This window comes from Betta splendens, chromosome 6, assembly GCF_900634795.4.
Source record: "Betta splendens chromosome 6, fBetSpl5.4, whole genome shotgun sequence".
In the NCBI taxonomy this organism is placed as follows: Eukaryota; Metazoa; Chordata; class Actinopteri; order Anabantiformes; family Osphronemidae; genus Betta; species Betta splendens.
In genome coordinates this window covers 3,847,580-3,867,096 of record NC_040886.2, presented here as the reverse complement: position 1 = coordinate 3,867,096, position 19,517 = coordinate 3,847,580, and the positions used below count along the sequence as shown (strand labels likewise).

General features: G+C 44.9%; 1 protein-coding gene across 5 annotated transcripts; it reads left to right on the top strand.

The window, feature by feature from the left end:
• The first annotated feature begins 1,228 nt into the window (after positions 1-1,228).
• zcchc14 (zinc finger, CCHC domain containing 14) lies at positions 1,229-19,348 on the top strand. Of its 5 annotated transcripts, none has more exons than XM_029153148.3 (14): positions 1,232-2,756; positions 3,223-3,426; positions 7,869-8,100; positions 10,007-10,077; positions 10,152-10,223; positions 10,319-10,371; positions 10,832-11,010; positions 11,949-11,985; positions 12,064-12,496; positions 12,612-12,709; positions 14,007-14,116; positions 14,236-14,385; positions 14,459-15,589; positions 16,717-19,348. In XM_029153148.3, the coding sequence occupies exons 1-14, from the start codon at positions 2,262-2,264 to the stop codon at positions 16,770-16,772; spliced, it is 3,321 nt and encodes a 1,106-aa protein (XP_029008981.1). In that variant the 5' UTR covers positions 1,232-2,261; the 3' UTR covers positions 16,773-19,348. The 5 variants fall into 5 exon arrangements, with proteins under 5 accessions (XP_055365537.1, XP_055365536.1, XP_029008981.1 ...); XM_029153147.3 differs by having other exon boundaries at positions 14,233-14,385; XM_055509562.1 differs by having other exon boundaries at positions 1,229-2,756; positions 11,949-12,496.
• The last annotated feature ends 169 nt before the right edge of the window (positions 19,349-19,517 follow it).

Here is a 19,517-nt window from a genome sequence, read left to right as displayed (position 1 = left end):
TGAATGCTCATCGGAGTGTGTGAACATGTGTGTGCATGCTACTTCTTCCACGTGATGGGATGGGGTGGCTGAGCCCGTTGCCATCGGTAACAACTTGCAGGGGGCAGGGAGGATTGCTGTTGTTTTCCTGTCCAACAACACATCTCAATACACAGGTCGGAGCTCAGACTTGTCTGTAGGCTCATTTCTGTTGTTCCCTCATATTATTAAAAGAGCTCGGTCTAATATGTCTGCACCCCGAGAGGCAGAACAATCTTTTTATTTAATCTTGGGTTATTTAGAAACAGGTTTAGGAAGCTCTGCTGTATGCCATCAGCCTGGTGACGATGCCCTGCGCCACTCAGTTAGTCTGCAGCATGCTACAGCATGCCAAGCTCTGACTCCTTTCTTTCTTTCTTTCTTTCTTTCTTTCTTTCTTTCTTTCTTTCTTTCTTTCTTTCTTTCTTTCTTTCTTTCTTTCTTTCTTTCTTTCTTTGAGAATTACTCTGTTTTGTTTATAAATTATGTGGAGAAATTAATGAAAGTGTTTGAAAGAAAATTAATCTCGCCTCTTATCAATATTTTGTTGAGTGCATGTGTGTGTGTGTGTGTGTGCGTGTGTGTGTGTGTGTGTGTGTGTGCGTCTACGTATACACGCATGTGTGGCAGCATCCCTGATGCAGAGAGGAGGTGGTACAGGCCTGGTTGAAAAGGAGGGGTATGGTTACTATAGCAACACTAACTGAATTTTCCTCTTGCGGGGAGGGGCGGGGCTTATTTTGATTGGGAGGAGTTTATTTTAGAAACCAGCGCTTTCGTTGCTGACGAGCTGTAGATTTGGGAAAAATAAAAAAACAACACATATTAGGCTGGAAGTAGAAGGAAAACAAAGATATGTATCATGCGCCAAGTAAATTTAAAATGTCCATTTGTCAGCAAGTCAGGCTCCATTAGGTTTCAACACCGACCGTACCGTACCGTACGAGCTGAATTGTACAATGTTTTCTGTGAATATATGACGCCATCTTCTGGATCCGCGAACGTACTACTAAATAGTGACAGTAGCTTGACATTATTTACAATAGAACGGGGGGGGGCTGCGGTCTTGTGTACATATAGCATGACTTACATAAATATTATGCATTATTGTCCAGGGCTAAGAATCTGCCACAGCTTACCTTTAGACCCAAATCTGTATTTTTAAATTAGATTTTTTAGATATTCGTCGCTTCATGGTGCTCTAATTTTATGGTAGACAGTCTTTATTGTTTAAGTAGGGATCATGTTTAAAGTAAGAGTTATTAATAAATTGTAGGTAATATAGAAAATAAACATTTAAATAGTAAGACAATAATTAAAAAAACTTAATCGTGTATGTGGCACTTTAAAATCCTGTTATCTAATCGATATGTATGAGCGCATGAGAAAAAGATGTGAAATACTCGGGGAGCGGATATCCCTCTGAGCCAATCAGAAAGATGCCTTGATTATTGACAGGACTCTCGGCCAATCAGAGCAGACATTTCTACATCGTGGGTTGGAATCGGGAATGGGATAATGTTATATACTTCTGTTTTTTCCCGTTTTGAAAACTCAGACAGACAGAAAAACCGGGCTTACGAGTAGATTTATCATCGTCCTCGGATTCATCTTTACAGTGTAATCATGTTAAGTCAACGGCAGCAGCAGCAGCAGCTTGGGGCCACGGTTGTTTTTAAACTTCAAAGCCCAACACGCTCTTGCTAGCGGTGACTGAGTTTTGCTGACGGCTTCTCGAACAAGTTGTGAAGAGCATGTTAACGGAGGAGAAGCTCCACGGGACGGGGCTTCTCCGTTTTTCGGGGCAGTACAGCGGGGCGGTTCCGACCAGACAGACTGAGACTTTATCTGAATGGGGCGCACTGTTCTGAGCGTCTCTGCCGTTCTGCAAGACCGGTTCCTGTGCCTCCAGGGTGGCTGCGGTCCGACCGGCGCAGCGGGCCACGGCGGAGAGAGTCCTGGATGGAGGCTGCGTGCTGAACGCAAACCAGAAGCCACTCTGGACACATCACGGTTCTGCTGCTTTGACGTCGCGTCTTCCATTCGTGTCCTGTGCGTGGAAACAAGAGCGTGAAGTGAGAAACAGCGTCTGACTCTAGTGAACTTTATGGCTACTTGAGGGCTCGCGCGCGCCGGCGCAATAACGCGCGCACACATACGCGCTCCCTGTTGTTAAGATTGCCCGCACTCTAAAGGCTGACATTTTAACACAGTTCAGACACTGCTCGAGTGGATGCGTGAGGATGGTGGAGAGTCGGAACTCTGTCCAGAGGGAGGGGGTGTTCCGCTGGTTCTCCTCCCTCACCTCGGCCCAGAGAGCCGAGTTCCTGTGCGGCCTGCTGGACCTCTGCGTCCCCGTCGAGCTGCGCTTCCTCGGCTCCTGTCTGGAGGACTTAGCCCGCAAGGACTACCACTCCCTCCGGGATGCGGAGATTAAAGCCAACAACCCCGCCGACCTGTCGAGCCTCACCAACATCACCGACGAGGTGGTCCGGAGCAAGCTGCTGGTGTCCCTCGCCCTGCTCGGCTCGGATAATCGGGAGGCGGCGAGAGTTTTGTACCGGACCTTAACCCACACAGACACGGTGATCAATAACTATGGTCTGGCGCTGAACGATGGGAGGACCGGAGAGGAGTTTCTGCTGCTGTTCACCATGGCCTCCAACCACCCGGCGTTCAGCTTCCACCAGAAGCAGGTGCTGAGGCAGCAGCTCAGCCAGATTCAGGACATCCTACAGGTGAGAGGGATGCAGATCCCACAAAACAGCCAGTGTGACTAGAGACTAGGCCACTTCATCTACTACTGAACTAGTAGAGTTTGGAAAACAATTCTCTTTATTTCAAAGGCACATCACAATTATATAGCTGAAAGCCTGACCACACATGGAGGAAGAGGCGTTAGGTGTTTTCATGTGGGCACTGTGTGATGGGAAGCGAAAGAAGCGCAAGTCCCGTTTTATAGGGGTGAAAGACATAACCCATCCACTGCAGAAGGGGAAGCATTGATGAGTGACTGTCAAAAGGATCAATACAAGAGTTTATGAAATAGAGGAAGCTGTGCTGCAGGCTGGACGCCTCATCCCAGTGAACAGCTACTCTATAAGTACAGCATGTGATTCGGGCGCATTATTATTATTACCACCACCTGCACCTGCTACAAGAAAGTCAATTTCTTCATGGAACTGAACCTGTTTGTTGCTTCAGGTAAGCAGTGGAGAGGAGGGGTCTGATTCTCAAGAAGCAGGAACTGGTGGAGATCACACCCCTTCCTGTAACGCTCAGCCACCCTCACACCCCCACCCCCACCCAGCACCTCTGCCCCTGGGCTCTGTGCCTAATGCCAGCAGCGCCTACCTGCCGATGTCCGCCTGCCATCCCTGCCACACAGACTGCACCTGCTGGCACAAGGTATGTGTGAAATATGGTGAGTGCTTTCAGGTGTTTCGTGCAATCCGTGCACATGTCATGTAGATAATGCCATTTGGCCGCTATCATATAATTTACCCTCCATGTAATAAAGGTATAATGCACTGTTCTCGGCATGCTATAGAGCAGTGCTTGCATACATTGGCTGGGACAGTGTATGAATTTGATTGTAGTATTATTGTGGCAGCAAGTAATCCTGGTTTCATTCCAGCACAGAAAACGTGCTTCAAGTAATGTGATAATAAATACAGTGGAAAGAAAAGGCAATGGAACAGTCTGTGAATTGCCATTTGGTTTTCTGCACAAGTCTTGAGTCACAAGCCTTGAAATATGACCTGATTTGTAACACAGATGTTCCCTCTCTGCTTGACTCTGGACCTGGACCATTTATTAAAGTGTCCTACAGGATAACCATAGTCATAGTGACCATCTGCAGCCTAAGCTCAGAAAGATGTGTGTGAAGCAGCAGAACCAAGATTCTAAACATTACAGTGAATCTACGACAGAATAACGTCAGAGAGACAAAATCAGCTTTTTGCTGTGGCCCGGTCTCAACCCAGACCTCACTCTAGATAAAAAGTAGGGGAACAGAAGCAGTTCTTTAAAGATACTTTCATTCAGGAACAATATCGGGCCATGTTTGGTTGTTATTGTGCAGGAGGAATGTGACGGTGTTTATCATGGATCGTTGTAAGTTAGTGTTTGTTCAGCAGTGCTGCAGTTGTTTGGGACAGTTCTTCTGTTTTTCTTTAAGTGGAGTCTTTATGCAGCACCTCTTTGAGCATCTCTTCCTGTTCACTGGTGTGCTTCCTGTCATGGGCTAAGGTACATCCAAAACAAACAATGGACTTAGCAACACCTGGCTGACATAGGAATCCGTTTGATTCTGACACTGGACTTACACTAAAGTCACAGGTTGTGAAAAAAGTTCTAAAGGAAGAGTTTTCTAGGCTGATGACAATGTGATTACTTGGATTGTTGTGAGGTTCCAAAGAAAATGATTCTGATATCTGGAGAGCTTTTGCTGCTGTAGCCGGGCCAACAGCTTCATAAAATCCAAAGCTCTGACCAGATCACTGAATCTCAAAACTTAAGTTCATAATTGACGGGACCATATGTCTGGTCTAATGTCTAGACCTAAGCTGAAGAAACTGAATATACATTTTAAACCATGTAACAAGCCAAAACATATCACATATCTGAAATTAAATATAGTCTGTTGCAGCAAGATCAACCATTTATGTAACAGAGGGTTAATCAACAACGCATGTCCTTGCTTAATGGGGGAAGTTCCCTCGTGCCCCTCCTCACACCATCTCCACCTTTTATTTAACCACAGCCACGGATCACATCTGGTTATGAACAACTGCAATCGCTTTGTTTACTTTTTCCCATAATTGAATATTTTGGACATTATATGGTTAATCTGATGTTATTCAATATAAACAAAGGGTTGTATGCAATAGAATCAAATTAGCACTAATAGAAATTTGAAAATCAAGTAAACTATGAATGTGAGTGACATAAGAGAAAGAAGTTAAAGTAACAAATGTTTAACCACAAACATTTACAATCTAATCTGTTTTACAAATCCAAAAAGTGATATTTTCACACAGCAGCAGGCAGACACTCTGTTTAAACACATGTGAGCAGTGAAGGGAAAGTACCCGGCCCAGAGAGAAGCGTTTGTATTTAGTGTTTTGTTGCCCTTGGCTCCTGCTTAGTGCAGGTCAGCACATTTCTCCATGCTGAAATCAACCCTCTGTGGGAAAGAGAGAGAGAGAGAGAGAGAGAGAGAGAGAGTGTGTGTGTGTATGTGTGTGTGTGTGTGTGTGTGTGTGTGTGTGTGTGTGTGTGTGTGTGTGTGTGTGTGTGTGTGTGTGTGTGTGTGTGTGTGTGTGTGTGTGGTGAATCCCCAGGAAGTTATAAATGCTCTTAGTCTCTCTCTTTCTGGCTGTTGCTCCGTCTCTCAGTGCTTTGAAGAATGACAGGGTTTCGTTGTAAACCAGAGCAACACTGTTACCTTTTGTAGATACACCTGACAAAACAGCTGTAACAGCCTTCAGATCTACTGTAGTAAGGGCTACATATGTGGCTCAGTCTCACAGAGTTTAGCAAGGCTGCAACTAGTGGTTATTATGAAACATAGCCAACGACCTTAGCGTAATCTATTTATCATTCATTTTTATTATTTTCATACTAGCTAATGTTTCGTCACGTCATTGTCTGCTTGTTAGGATAAAGACAAACATTGTTGTTGTTTTTAAGCATTCTTGAATAAAAACTGTTGACGTTAACAGTATAATGTAGTTCTGTCATAGCTTTGAGTTTAGCCGTAGCATTGTCAGAAAACATTGCAGCAGTAAGCGTGCAGCACCATAGACACAGGCAGCATTAGCAAATAGCTGCTTCATATACTGGAGCCTTTAAACGGTGGGTAACAACCAAAACAATGGTTGTGTGGTAACACTGCCATCACAATCAATCCATTATAATGTCAATATCACTGCCCCCAAGTGGCTCTTTAAATCACTCACTCACTCACTCACTCACTCACTCACTCACTCACTCACTCACTCACTCACTCACTCACTCACTCACTCACTCACTTAAAGACCTCATAGGTGGAATGCTTCGTTGGTCTACTGTGACTCCTGCAGTCTTTAGCTACCAGCAGACCCCTCTCCACTTTTAAGCCCAGACTTAAAACCTTCCTTTATGAGAAGGCTTATAGTTTGAGGTGTTTCAGGTCAGTCTTTCTTTGTAAAGTGCCTTGATATAACATTTGTTGCCAATTAGTGCAGTATAGGTAAAACTGAAATGAATTGAATCATATGTCCATCACGAATTATATCCCCAAACAACCACTAACAGTCATACCTGCAATTTAGACTCCAGTCTCCTGTTGGAATCAATTTCATGTACTTTCAAGTTCTGCACATATAAAATCATTAAATATTAAGAACAAGACTATGTGTATCAGTCTTACCAGACTGGGTGAAGTCAAGTAATATAAGTAACCCAACATCTAACCCGTGACCATAAAAGTCAAAAATACTTTAAAGTCAATTCAAAGAGATTATAATGTTCCTTTCTACCATAGACAGACATTAATGCAGCAGTGATCGTTGCAGACGATGCTTCCTGGAGGATTTGAAGTCAACCTTTGTCAACATGTTGTAACACAGAGCAGCTGGACACTGAGTCACTTCAGAAGAATACTGTTATTGTTAAATTAGATTTCCTCTTGTGGCTATAAAGTACGCTGGCCACATCTGTTGGGCCTGTACAGACCTGCAGAACCACCTTATATAAGTGCATTCTAGTGTACTGTATGTATAACCGCAAAAGCTGATATGAACAACTGACTTTTGTGGAAGGAGGACACAACCTGTTTTTGTTCACCTTTCACTGTACTGTTGCTATTTACAGAGAGGTTTGAATGCTGGAACATGGTTCAATTTCTCTTCCACACAGTTTGTCCGCTTCTTCCTCTAGATCCTTCCGGCTCCTTCGTTTCATAGTCGTGAGCTCTGTTTCTCTGAGTCATATGCAGGGCTTCCTGTCGTCATGCTAGCAGGTTGGCAATGTGCGGATGTGGCAGCAGCACATCTAATTGCTTTCAGATCTGCTGCCTCATGTGGTGCATGTGTGATAGATTCTACATCTGAAGAGATAGGAGGCAGCCTGGAGTTCTGGGTTGGTGATAATGTTTAGTACTGGTGCTTGTCTTTAGCGATTTATTCACGTTTATTCAGGATTGTCATCTTTTAGTGATTTAACATTGTGAATTTCATAATTTGTTAGGGAACAGAACAGACGTCGTGGGGGCTAATGCTTTGTCGTTTCTCCTCGCGGGTTTGCACGTTCTCCTTGTTTGTGTACTGCATGGGTTCTCTGTGGATCCTCTGGCTGCCTCCCACAAACCAACAACATGCTGGTATGTTAACTGGTGGCACTAATTCATCTTTGAAATCAGAAACAATGCACATCAAACATAGAGGCAGCATCAACAGAAAAGGCAGCTCCAGCGTATTTTCTCCACAACTGCTCCTTGAAAGCGCCGCTATAAATACGATCGTCCTCTCAGCCGGTCTGCTTAAACATCGGTTTGCTCTGCGTTCCCAGATCCTTGTCCTCACTTTGTTTTAGTACAGTGCCAGCCCTGAGGAGAGCCCAGTTTAGTGTTTGGAGGGGGCACAGGGCAGAGCGTTGCATTCATTTAACTAGTTGTTCAATGTGGGTTTATGTGTGTTTGTTGCCTTGTGGGACTTTGAAGGCAGCTGAATGAGAGATTAGGGAAATCTCTGATGGAACACCATGTTGAGGTCACTTTAATGGTGGAAGTACACATTATGTTCTGTCATATGTCTACTTCTCCAATATTTACTTTTCCTAAATAACCTGCCATCGCTATTGTCCAGAGCCAGAGAGAGGCCAGCACAGTGTCAGGACCGGGGTCAGGGGTCACCATGGGACGAGGAGACCAAGCAGTCAAGCAGGAGCTCACCACTCTCCCCTCAGACCTCCATCCCCTGCCTCCTCCTCCCCCTCCTCCACCACCATCGTCTTCTCATCTTCCTCCTGCTCTACTGGCTGGACAAAGCCAAGATGTGCCAGCATCAACCGTAAACCACCAGGGGAAGGTAGGAAAAGGTGAGCTACTGCAGCGTTCAGGGTTAAGTTCCAGATGTCTTGCATGCTGAGACATCTCCACTACGAATAAACTTGAAGAATGATGCCCTAAGGCTCAGGTTTGTGCAGTGCAGTGTCACCTGAGGACCAAGCTTTCGCTTCAGGAGATTACAGTGTACCATGCATTCAAGCTTGTAAAACACTTATTTCTATTGTTTCCACGCACTTGAAACAAGACATGGTTTTTATGAACGTGAACATGTACGAATAATCAGAAACAGATGCCTTCTCGTACCAGCTCACAGCTCACATCCTCCACACTCAGATGACTTGGAGCAAACTGCCTCTAATCAGGCAAAGACAAAATGTGCAGCTGTAGTAAAAATGAGGTTGAAAACTCACATTTCCTGTACGTTGGATTCTTGGTTTTCACAGAGCAAAGGGATCATCATTAGTTTGAAGTCAGTCATCCAAACCAGTTGGTGTGTTACTCTGTACAGTATGTAGTTGAAGGTGGATGTATTACTGTCTTGGCGCCTTGCCTTTGGGTGTAATAAAATACTGAACTATCTCACCACCTGCACTGCATAGCTGTCAGCAGCATAACACACACACACACACACACACACACACACACACACACACACACACACACACTTTCTGCCTTGTGTGTTTCCTACACAAGGCAGAAAGAGCCAGAACATATGTAACCTGTTAACTGTGTAACAATGTAACTGATGGGCTTAACCCAGTGTGTCTGTCAGTGTCAGCCTAGATTAGTGTGAATGGCAGGAGGCATTTTGAGCCCACAGCTGCTCCTGATGTGTGTGTGTGTGTGTGTGTGTGTGTGTGTGTGTGTGTGTGTGTGTGTGTGTGTGTGTCCGTCCGTCGTCCGTCCGTCTCCTTCTGTTCCTGTCGTCCCTCCTATGCTGCGTGTCTGTGCGTGCCTGCTGTGGTTTCAGATTGTGAACTGAGGAGTCAGAGATGCTTAAATCAATACTCAGAGGTTTTCCTCTCACACCCACACATCTATTCAGCCGTCCCACTCTTCCAGCTCACTCTCACCTTCTGTCTAATGGCAGTGGAGCAGTCCCAACCTGCCTCTGCACCCGAGGCAGACGAAACAGCCGACATAAGTATGATGTGGGGGAGTGGATGTTATTTTAGGTATCAAGGCATGGGAAAGATGGATGTTATGTGTTTTTAAGTGACGCTGGATGATTGCGAGTACTGGTGAGGAACTTTCTCAGGACTGACTGGGTTGAAAATGTAGTAAAGCAAAGTTTAAGCTCCAGGTTTGGGGCATTTTTTCCCAGAAAACACAGAACAGCTGATCTGAAAAAAAAGAAACGGGGGGGGGGGGGGGGGGGGTTTCAAACAAAAGGTCCTTTCCTCTAAGTTGTCTCCATGTATAAATACTGTACATTAAGTTGATGAAGTATTCATCTTTTGCCAAGCAGATCCTTACATGGGGTTTCCTACGTTTTTGGGAACAGCTACATTCAGGTGCAGGTTCTGCAGCATGACAATGACATTAATGTCTTTGAGGGTCTGTTGGTGCATTACTGCATCATTCTCAGCACTAATGTGAGCCGGTAGCTTTCACATGCCTGTTGACTGGAAAGATGTTCTGCAACATGATCTAGGAAAGAATTCTCAGCACCTGGAGAAGCGATCAGTCAGGAGCCTGATACACAACCCCACCCCAGCCTCTTGCATGTGGCGTTTCACCTGGAACAATAATTTTATGCCTGATCCTTGACCTGAAGTCAATGTTTCTAATAACTCCTACTTCACCTGTTCTCATCTAGTCCTCATATGATTTATGTTTTTTAATAGCAGGCCAGGTTTACATTTTCAGTTATAGTTGTAGTTTTTGTTGTAAAAGATGAGAACTATCTGTGAAAAAATTGTTTTCTTCCTTCAGTGGTGATTGAGCAGGTGGTGTTGAGAGGAGTGACACACACATCTGAAGACACCAATGAATATGTGTTTGAGGTCAGTACGGTGCAGACTCTCCTGCAAGTACCCGCATGCTCACTCCTGTCACCTGACCGTCTCTTCTCCTCCAGGTGAGCTGGTCAGATGGTTTGGTGCGATCCGTTGTCCGAACTCAGCAGGAGGTGATGGAGCTGCTGTCCCAGGTGAGGAGCACGGACATGCCTTTAAGTCTGCCTTTAAGTCATTACGACACCTATGAGTATGGGGGTATGTTTTAACCGCCAATCCTTTATCTCAGCTGTCAAACGCATTTCCTGATGAAGTAGTGGAGAAGATCGAGCTGAACCCCAGGTTAGTCCCATATCTCTGCAAACAAGCTAAACCGAGACTCGAACACTCGCATACCGTGTTATATCTGCCAAGAGCATGTGACCATCATCACTGCTAACTGGGTTTGTATGTCTGTTCCTGTCCCAGAGAACTGATAATAGTACACCGTAAAACTGTCTGTGGGGGTGGGATCTAATGAAAAGGAGCTGATGAAAGGAAAAAAAATCATTATTTGTGTCTTGTATCTTGTCAAAGTGTTTTACCTGTACCTGTTGTTTCTAGCCTGGTTTTGTCAGACGTGTGACACGTAAGAACGAGATCACGCAATCTAAAAGCAGCAAAGCTAAACAGCAAAGCTAACAACTCCTCAGTACACCTGAGTAACGTATGCAGCTAACATAGCTTTCTGGCCACAGCATCTCTTCCCGTAGTTTTCGTTGTCCCCCTGTGATCCTGTCTTGCTTCTCTACTCGCACCCCAGGTGTCTGACAGCTCTGCCCGGCCACATCCTCCAGCACCACAGTATCCAGCTGTTCTTCACCTCCACCAGGCCTCTCTCACCCATCCTTTCTTCCTCCTTGCCGTCCTCCCTCCCTCCCATATCATCCTGTCCTCTCACAGCTCCTGTAGCCCCAAAATGCCCATTCACATCCAACTCTAGTAAGTCCATTTATGTACACTCAATGATGGCTTTTCTATTTCCTTTCTTTGATTATAAAGAATGTGTAGCATAAATTAGTAGGTAGGTTTGAAGCACAAGAGTGTGATTTAGCACATGTAAAGCAGTAGAAGACTGCTCTACTCTTAGATTATTTATTATTCTTGTAATGTATTAAAATTTAGATTATGACTACTCTTAGATGTAGAGAAAGAAGCTGCCAAGAAGAACTCATGTGTTCTAGAGCTGCAGATCAGACGTTGTATTTGAAAGGACAAGGACGTGGGGCTGGACCCTGGTTGGTGGTGGTGAAGAGCTGGTGGGGGTCCGTCTGCAGGCAGGATTTTCACATTGTGTTTTGGAGGTGTTGGAGGCAGCAGACCGGGTCTATTTCAGTCTGATGTGGGAATCCAGTGTGGCATGTTTGTGTTGGGAAGCCTGGAGTTTGGTGACCTCATAGTGTGTGTGTGTGTGTGTGTGTGTGTGTGTGTGTGTGTGTGTGTGTGTGTGTGTGTGTGTGTGTGTGTGTGTGTGTGTGTGTGTGTGTGTGTGTGTGTGAGTATTATAGCCAGCAGTTGCAGTGCATGTGTGCATAAGTGTGTGGGTGCCAGACTCAGAGGAGACCCTGGGGAAGCAGGGCTGTGAATGTGTCTGTCTCTTTAATGTGTAGCCGCAGCCACACTTAGCTACACCCTCCGTCCCTGACAAGCTGAACACGAGGCATGACATTATTTATATCATGTGTGTTACCACTTGGATTTTGTCATAATTTCACCGTTCTTCTCTCTGGTCTTTTTTCTTTAAGTCGCAATGTTGCATTTATGTTATAACACAGGCATTTCATTGAGCCTCACGAAGACATGTTCAAGCCTCTACTCAGGTTTTCTTTGGATTCTTATGGCGTAATGAATGACAGCAGCCTGTTTCTGCTCTTTCTCAGATCTCGGCTGCATGGTTCAGCACAGAGGAGGCAGCAGGTACAGTTTATTACCCTCTGTTGTCGTTATTGGTCATCATCTACCATTCTCCCGCTTACTGTGTCTCTCCCATCTCAGGGCTGTTTACAGAGTTGCCAGCGTCCAGCCCGTGATTAGCACCCACAGCTCTGTCCTGACTCGCTCTGCTCCTCACCTTTCCTCCTTTCCTCATCCTCTCCCCCCTTCCCTTCCTCTGCCTCAGTTCCCCCCCCAGGTGCCCTCCGCTCCTCAGGGAGGCGGAGGTGACGCCTCCTCCCAATCCTATCCCCACTTGTACTCTCAGCCCCAGCTTCACTCCCAGCACCTCCTTCACCAGTGCAATACGCAGTCTTTGCACCTGTCCCATTCCCAACCTACATCCCACTCGCATTCCCAGCCTCGTTCCCAGTCCCATACCCAACCACCGCCCCAGTCTCAGCCCAATCCTGAGCAGAATGGCATTCTAGACTGGCTCCGCAGGCTCCGGCTCCATAAGTATTACCCTGTCTTTAAACAGCTCACCATGGAGGAGGTGTGTGAGATAGAAAGCCACTGGATTCTTACATAAACACTCTTGTCGAAGCTTCAAAACAAATAGTAAGTTTGTTTATTATCCTAGACATTCTGAATCTTTCTCAATCTTTCAGTTTCTAGCGCTGACAGAAGAAGACTTAAACAAGTACGATTTGACTCAAGGGGCAAAAAAGAAGCTCAAGACCCAACTAGAGCTACAGAAGTCAGCGGAGTAAGTAGACAAAGCCTCCAGTTCCCCCCACGTCACTCATCTCCTGTTTAAGATCTAGAAAAATAGACAACCAGACCTTTATGTCACTCTCTTCAACGGTAATCTAACTTGGTGACTCCTGAATGTAACACAGCATCCTGTCCTTCTCCCTCACCTATCTCTTATATGGATTAACTCAAACTGTGATGATTTAATGCACTGCTCCCACTGAATATAATGCTAGAGTCAGAAGACAGAGAGCACATCAAAGCTGTTAGTCAGTAAGACCTTGCAGAAAGTAACTTTGGCAGACAATGATCTACTGAATGAATGGATAATTTTGTGTTTCAATACCATGTTAACTTAGTGGCAAGTTGATTAGTGCCTCATTTATTTGATCCTTTGACTATTTGCACAATCTCATCATTAATAAATGCACCTGCACTGCTTGTACAGGCAAGTGACTGTGTTGCTTTCACACCACGAATGATGAATAATACTAATTTGTAAGCATTACTTTCAGCGTGTTCCTACTTTGACGCCGTGTAGCAGTGCATGGTAAAGGCCAAACTCGTCCTATTAACAATTAACCCATACACTGAGCAGCCGCTTATTTCCACGATCAATGTTCTCCAGTAGAAGTCCATATGGTGTCAATCATTAACCGGCTTTATGTGGGCTGCTAAAATAAGATTTACTTTAAAAGAGATAACCAACAGAAACATGTGAAAAAACACAAATACAGACCTGCAAGCAGATGCATCTACATGCCCCATCTCACATGTTTATAAGCTTCCACAAACTTCACACGCACTTCACACGAGTTCCTCTTCCTCCGTCCACCCTCTCACTTTAATCACTTTCCATCCACACTGAATGGGTTTCCATACGGCAGGTGACTCTGTGTGTGTGTGTGTGTGTGTGTGTGTGTGTGTGTGTGTGTGTGTGTGTGTGTGTGTGTGTGTGTGTGTGTGTGTGTGTGTGTGTGTGTGTGTGTGTGTGTGTGTTTGAATTTCAAACAAGACAGGAAATGAGTTGGAAAATGGAAAGTTCCTTCAGTGGTTTTCCATGCGGTGGCTTTTCTGATGGATTTGTAGAAAAAACAGCTGTGATGACGAGACACATACTCTGAACAACGTCTCCCCCTGGTGGACATTAAAAGTACATATCCCAAGACATTGACTGTATTTTCTCTGCATTAGTGTGAGGGGCTCTGATGGGTCTTATTTTATATCTCATTATTTATATGATTTATTTTATTGATAAAACCCTGTAGTTTAATCTGGTGCTCATTCATACTCTTTCTGTATGTCCCCAGCAGGGAAATGAAGGTGGAGAAGCGATCCTGCAGTGGCATCGCGAGGGTGACTCCCTCCAGTTACGTCGGCCCTTTGACATACCCCACCTCCACTGCAGATAACAAAGCCGGTAAGTTCACGATCACCTCTGCTCGTCTACAGATCTGGACGGTTTGTTTCTTTGAGGCCCTGAGCTTCTCTCAGAGTGAGAGCTGAACACGCTAAAAAATTCCCAATGTTTTGTAGCAGAGCTGCGAGTGGAAGTGGAAACTGTACCCCACTGTCACCCCGTCTCCACAGACAGCAACTCATCCTCAGGCTATTCCAGTTCCTCCTGCTCTCCTCGGACGCCGCTGTGCAGTGACTCCACCTTTGACAGGAGCAGAGACATGCACAGGCGTAAGTTTTCCAGTTATTGACGCACAGATAAACTCAACTGGCTTTTGCATTACCTGTGAGGTCTGTGTGTCAGGTTTAGACGCATCAGGAGCTGCACCAGACAAAGATCGATCCTGCATCTTCATCATGAACTCTAGCTACCCCACTGGCTCCGGCCGTCCCACAGCCCAGGTCATGCCCGTCCAAACCGATCCTCCGCCTCCTCCTCTACCACCCTCTGGCTCGTCTCGCCTGCCCTTCAGCCTGCCACAGTCTCCCTACCACCCCCAGGCCAGCTATCCTCAGCCTCTTCTCCCCGCAGTCTCCAACCCAGCACGCATCCTGTCCTCCCCACGCAAACCCAGACCTCCTCCGCTGTGTACAGATGACAGGACTAAGCCTGTGTGCTCAGGCCTGCCTGCAGCCGGGACTGGCTTTAGCCCAGGGCTGAGTGTGAGGCTTGAGAACCTGTTTCCCAGCTTAAATATGGACACCTCCTCTGCTCTGCAGGACTCAGTGGTTTGTCATGGAATGGAAGGAAGCCCAGTGGGCTTGATGGTAGAAACAAGCTCAGCTCTGACCTCCACGTCCAACAGCCTCCATCATGTGTCCCAGCCTCCTCTCCATTTTCACCTCTCATCCTCCTCATCGCCCTCTCCATCTGGATACTACTCCTGCCCACCTCCTTTCTCTTGTGCCTCCTCAAAGCCTGCAGTAGCTGCAGTCCATGGTAACACTTACTACTCACCTCAAGCCACATCCAGCCACTCCCCGTCCCCCGTTTCCGCCTCCACAGTAGAGCAAAGTTCGGGTCATGCTTCGTCCATGTGCGTGTGCAGTTCCTGCGGTTGCCGCGGTAACTGTGGCGCTTACGGGGCGTTGCCAACATATGCTACGGCTGGCTACCTGCAACCATTCTCAGCTGGTCCATCCCTGTTCACCTTAGGGCCTTTGCTCCATCTTAGCCCCCTGATCGCCTCATCCACCGCCTCGGGCACCGGAGCCGCTCCCTTTTCCTACCCAATGATGGTGCCTCCCCCCCTCTATCGGCACAACCCTGTGTCACAGGACCAGCAGCAGGGCTTTGGGTTCTACCCGAACCAAAGCCTTATGGGAGCTGGAGGTCAGAAACAGGGAGCAGGGCACCTGTCTTGTTATAACTGTGGTGCCAGCGGTCACAGAGCAGAAGACTGCAAACAGGCACCGATGGATTCTATACAGCAAGGTGAGATTAAAGCGATACATAGGCATCGTTTGTTCCAATTGAAACCTTTATGGCTTACAGCTAAAGTTCCAGTTGGTCAGGGCTTATTCAGCCCTAATTACTGCCTCAGTGTGGTGCTTCTCGTTGATTCTCAGTGAGGTTGAGGTCAGTGAAGCAGGCCTCCAAGTCAAAATGAACCTGGCATCTGTGTAAAACATGTCAGCAGACCTTCAGATCTCCTGGTAGACAGCTGCGTGGACTTCACACACGGTTAAACCCAGTGGACCAGATGTCGAGCCCCCTAAACCAATTTTATGTCCCTATCAGTTCAAATTCAGAGCCACTCCTCTCTTTGGCAACTGATTTTAGATAAAATGCAAAATGTACTTATATCTGTAAAGGAGACTTTGAATCACTGGGATCTGGTCCCTGTTCCTTCTCGGCTCAGTTAGAATCTTAGACTAGAATGACTTTTTCACCTTTTTCAGCCAACTCTCCATAAATATGCTTTGACTAGTCACAACGTGAGCAGCCATACCCTTCTGCAGCTTAATCTACTTCAGCAGGTGATCTATTTATAATACACAGCTGTCAAGTCACTTTGCTCATACAGCTCATACCGAATGAATATTAATTTAATAAAACATTATTGAGCTGTTTCACTCGATATGTAATAAATCTGTAAATCATACAAACGCTCTTTCACTTTATTCTTAATTCAGTTTTATTTCAAACAATCACAAAACTCTCATTCTTAATAAGTAATAGAGAAGAAACTTGTCAAGTGGAATAAAGAAAAAACAAAGTCAAAACTCATTCTTCAGACTGAGATGCTGCCTCTTCCAAGCTCATAGTATTTAACATTGAAGGTGCATTTTATACAGTCTTTCAGCTTTAGAATTCTAACAACAGAGGTCAGAAAAGGAGGTTTATAAGCATTGGATATTTTAATTCATGTGTGATCCTGGAAGATGCCTGTTTTTTGTTTTTTATTTTTAAAATTTAAAGGATGACTTCCCCAATTTCCACTATAGTTGTAGTTCAGGAAGCACATATATCTCTTTGTAACCTCTGTGTTTAGATAAAAGAAGCTTCACTTCCAGGAGCCACACCAACAACCCAGTGACTGTATTTGTCGTGTTTCTCAGGAACATTCTGTCTGAAGTACACTCCGCGCTCTGACAGCAAGGACTCAGCGGACTGAGTGGCAACGCCGTGCGGCTGCACTTCACTTTGTGCTGATTGGATGGCAGCAGGATGAGCACACAGACAGTCTGTGTTTGAGCAACACGAGTCAGTCCCAAAGACGGAGGATGGACAAGGACATATTGTTGGGAGGAGGAGCTGGGAGTCACACAGAGAAACTCATCTCCCACTGAATGACGAGGCATTTATTCTTCTGCGCCCACAGCCCTTTGTCATTGTAACTACCGTATAGATACATTCTATGTCCAGCTCTCGTATCGCACAAACAAACACCAACGTTGTCGTTTGAATATGCAGGAAGAGCTTCTCACGCTCAGTTTTGGAATCAATCTTCTTGTTTTGTGACCCTCTGTAAGAGCTGTGTCCAAACTCCATGCTGCACAATCCCTCAACATAGTATTTATGTCATTTAAATCCATCCAGTCATGCATGTTCTGTATAACGTAACCAGCCACATTCTCTATTTTATACAGGTGGATCCTATGGCTGAGACATTTCCTCCAGTACGCTCTGAGTCAGGCCAAGCGTCTCCTCCCAACTACTATGGCCCCTTAAACAGCCTCAGTTGGTGCAGTACTTGGTGTCAAGGGCAGGATTGAATTGGTTCCATCTAGGTCTAAGGTCATCCTTTTACTCCCCAGGGGAAGCCCCAACACACCAGTCAGGCTGGAGCTTCCCAACACCTGCTCTTACCAGAGAATGTCAGGGAAGAAGGTTCTAGAGCCAGTGATGTGATAGGAGCTGGCTTATGATGGAGGATCACCGTGGTCCCCAACCTAGCCCGTTATCTGACGTTCTCTGCCCACAGGGAGGAAGATCCATGTATTGTTAATTCATATCTCCCAAGATCAGAATTAGAAGGGGTGAAGCATCATTAGTATAGTTACATTTAAGTGGAGTTTTATTTTGGCAGTCATTTACTTGTTGTGTACATGCGTTGAAAGATTGTGCGTTACAGTATTGATTTCAGACACACAGGGTTCAGAATACGGTTTTAGTTGTGTTGCCTTTGTGTCATCTTTGAAGATGATCAGAAGAAACACGTCAAGAAAAAAAGGCCATTTTATTTGTTCCTTTAGGATTTGTAGCCGTGTTTTCCTTTAAAAAAAAGGAGATAACAAATAGGCTTTGCAAATGACCTGTGGATGAAAGTGTGATTTGGTGTAATACACCGGTTTATTATACTTCACAATGCAGCTTTAATCTGGTTAGTAGTATTATACATTTTCTATTGATCCTTTTTCAGGTGTTCTTAATTGACAAGACTTCATCCCTCATTTTTGTCCACTGTTTTGGGATGTGGAGTAAATGATGTCACTATGTTTGTGTGGACAAGTCACAGCTGTTTTTAGCAACAGCAGCCTTAGCCTTCCTCCTGATCCATCCTCATCCTCTCTCGCCGATCTGCCATTTTTCAGCTGGCAAACAAACTTATGCGTAAAAGGTGCCAAAAAGTGTTTATTTACGCCAGGACTAGACAATCAGAATCCAGGGATGCAACCGTCTCTTTATAATTAATATTTACTTTTCAGACTTGGAAACTTTACATCAGTTAGTGTCTAAAGTAGATCTAAGTCTGTGGTAGGTTGCTGGGCAGGTCCCAGCGTTTTTAACTGACATGAAGACAGCTGGTTCTTCAGGTGAAACCCAATCTGGACCCCTGGAGGGTAGCGCACCGGGACATGGGTGTTTATTTAAATGGTAAATACTGAACAGTTAGTTTGTACGATGACTTTGGTTTTTTATAAGACGTCAGTCATTTTTTATTGCTGTGTGAAATATCAGTGTTGGCTTTTTTACTGCGAGGCTCATAAACAAGCAGCCAGTGCATGTTGTTTTGCTATGTGCTATCTATCTATCTCCTCCTTTAAAACCTTTAAAGTAGTGATAAGAAAGAAATTTTCCTTGTATATTATTTTCATGTTTTTATTTTCTAATAGCTGGTACCAAAGAATGCATGCGCTTGTGTTTTTTACTTCAGGGTTTTGTTTTCCTCCAGACTTTGCAGTAGAACAGCTGCTGCTCCAGCATGCATATCTCCTTACCTTCAGTAGAATGTGCATTTACAATAGTTGTGTGCCAGAACACAGTTTGGAATGTTTGTTTGTTGTTACTGTAGTTAATGTATTTTTTTACTATTGTTTCAGCAATTGATAGTTTTATTATGGCTTTAAATACATGTTCAGTCCCTTCTCACAGATAGCCTGACCAACACAAACCTGAAGCTTTATCTAAATATGTGCTTGGCATAATAATATGGCGTGCATGCACATACACCCCTGGACATCTGCTACTGTTAACAACACCATTCTTAATAATGACACTGCATCTTTTCTCATCAGTACACAGATCTAGTATTTGTACTGCAGCTTTCACTTTGTGCTAATTCATAAATCGGTACTGGCAACAGATGTTGTCACAACAGAAACAAGGCTTTATGATGCTTTGAACCACTAAACAACCATTGAAAAATTTGATGCCTCCCAAAAATGGCCAGAATTGGATTAGGTGTATTTTCTTCCTTAGCCACATTTGTAAAATCATTGTATGTGTAATAAAAATCTGTGGTGGCAAGTGCTTGAATTTTATTAGTATCTGTCTCTATTTACCAGTAGCATTGTGTGTATATATTTATCCCTTATGACGTTAGTCACCCTAGTGACTATAAAAATTAGAGCTACAGTGAATATACCATTTAATCTGCTAGAAAAACTAATGACAGATGGTTTTGAAATGTTCTTGG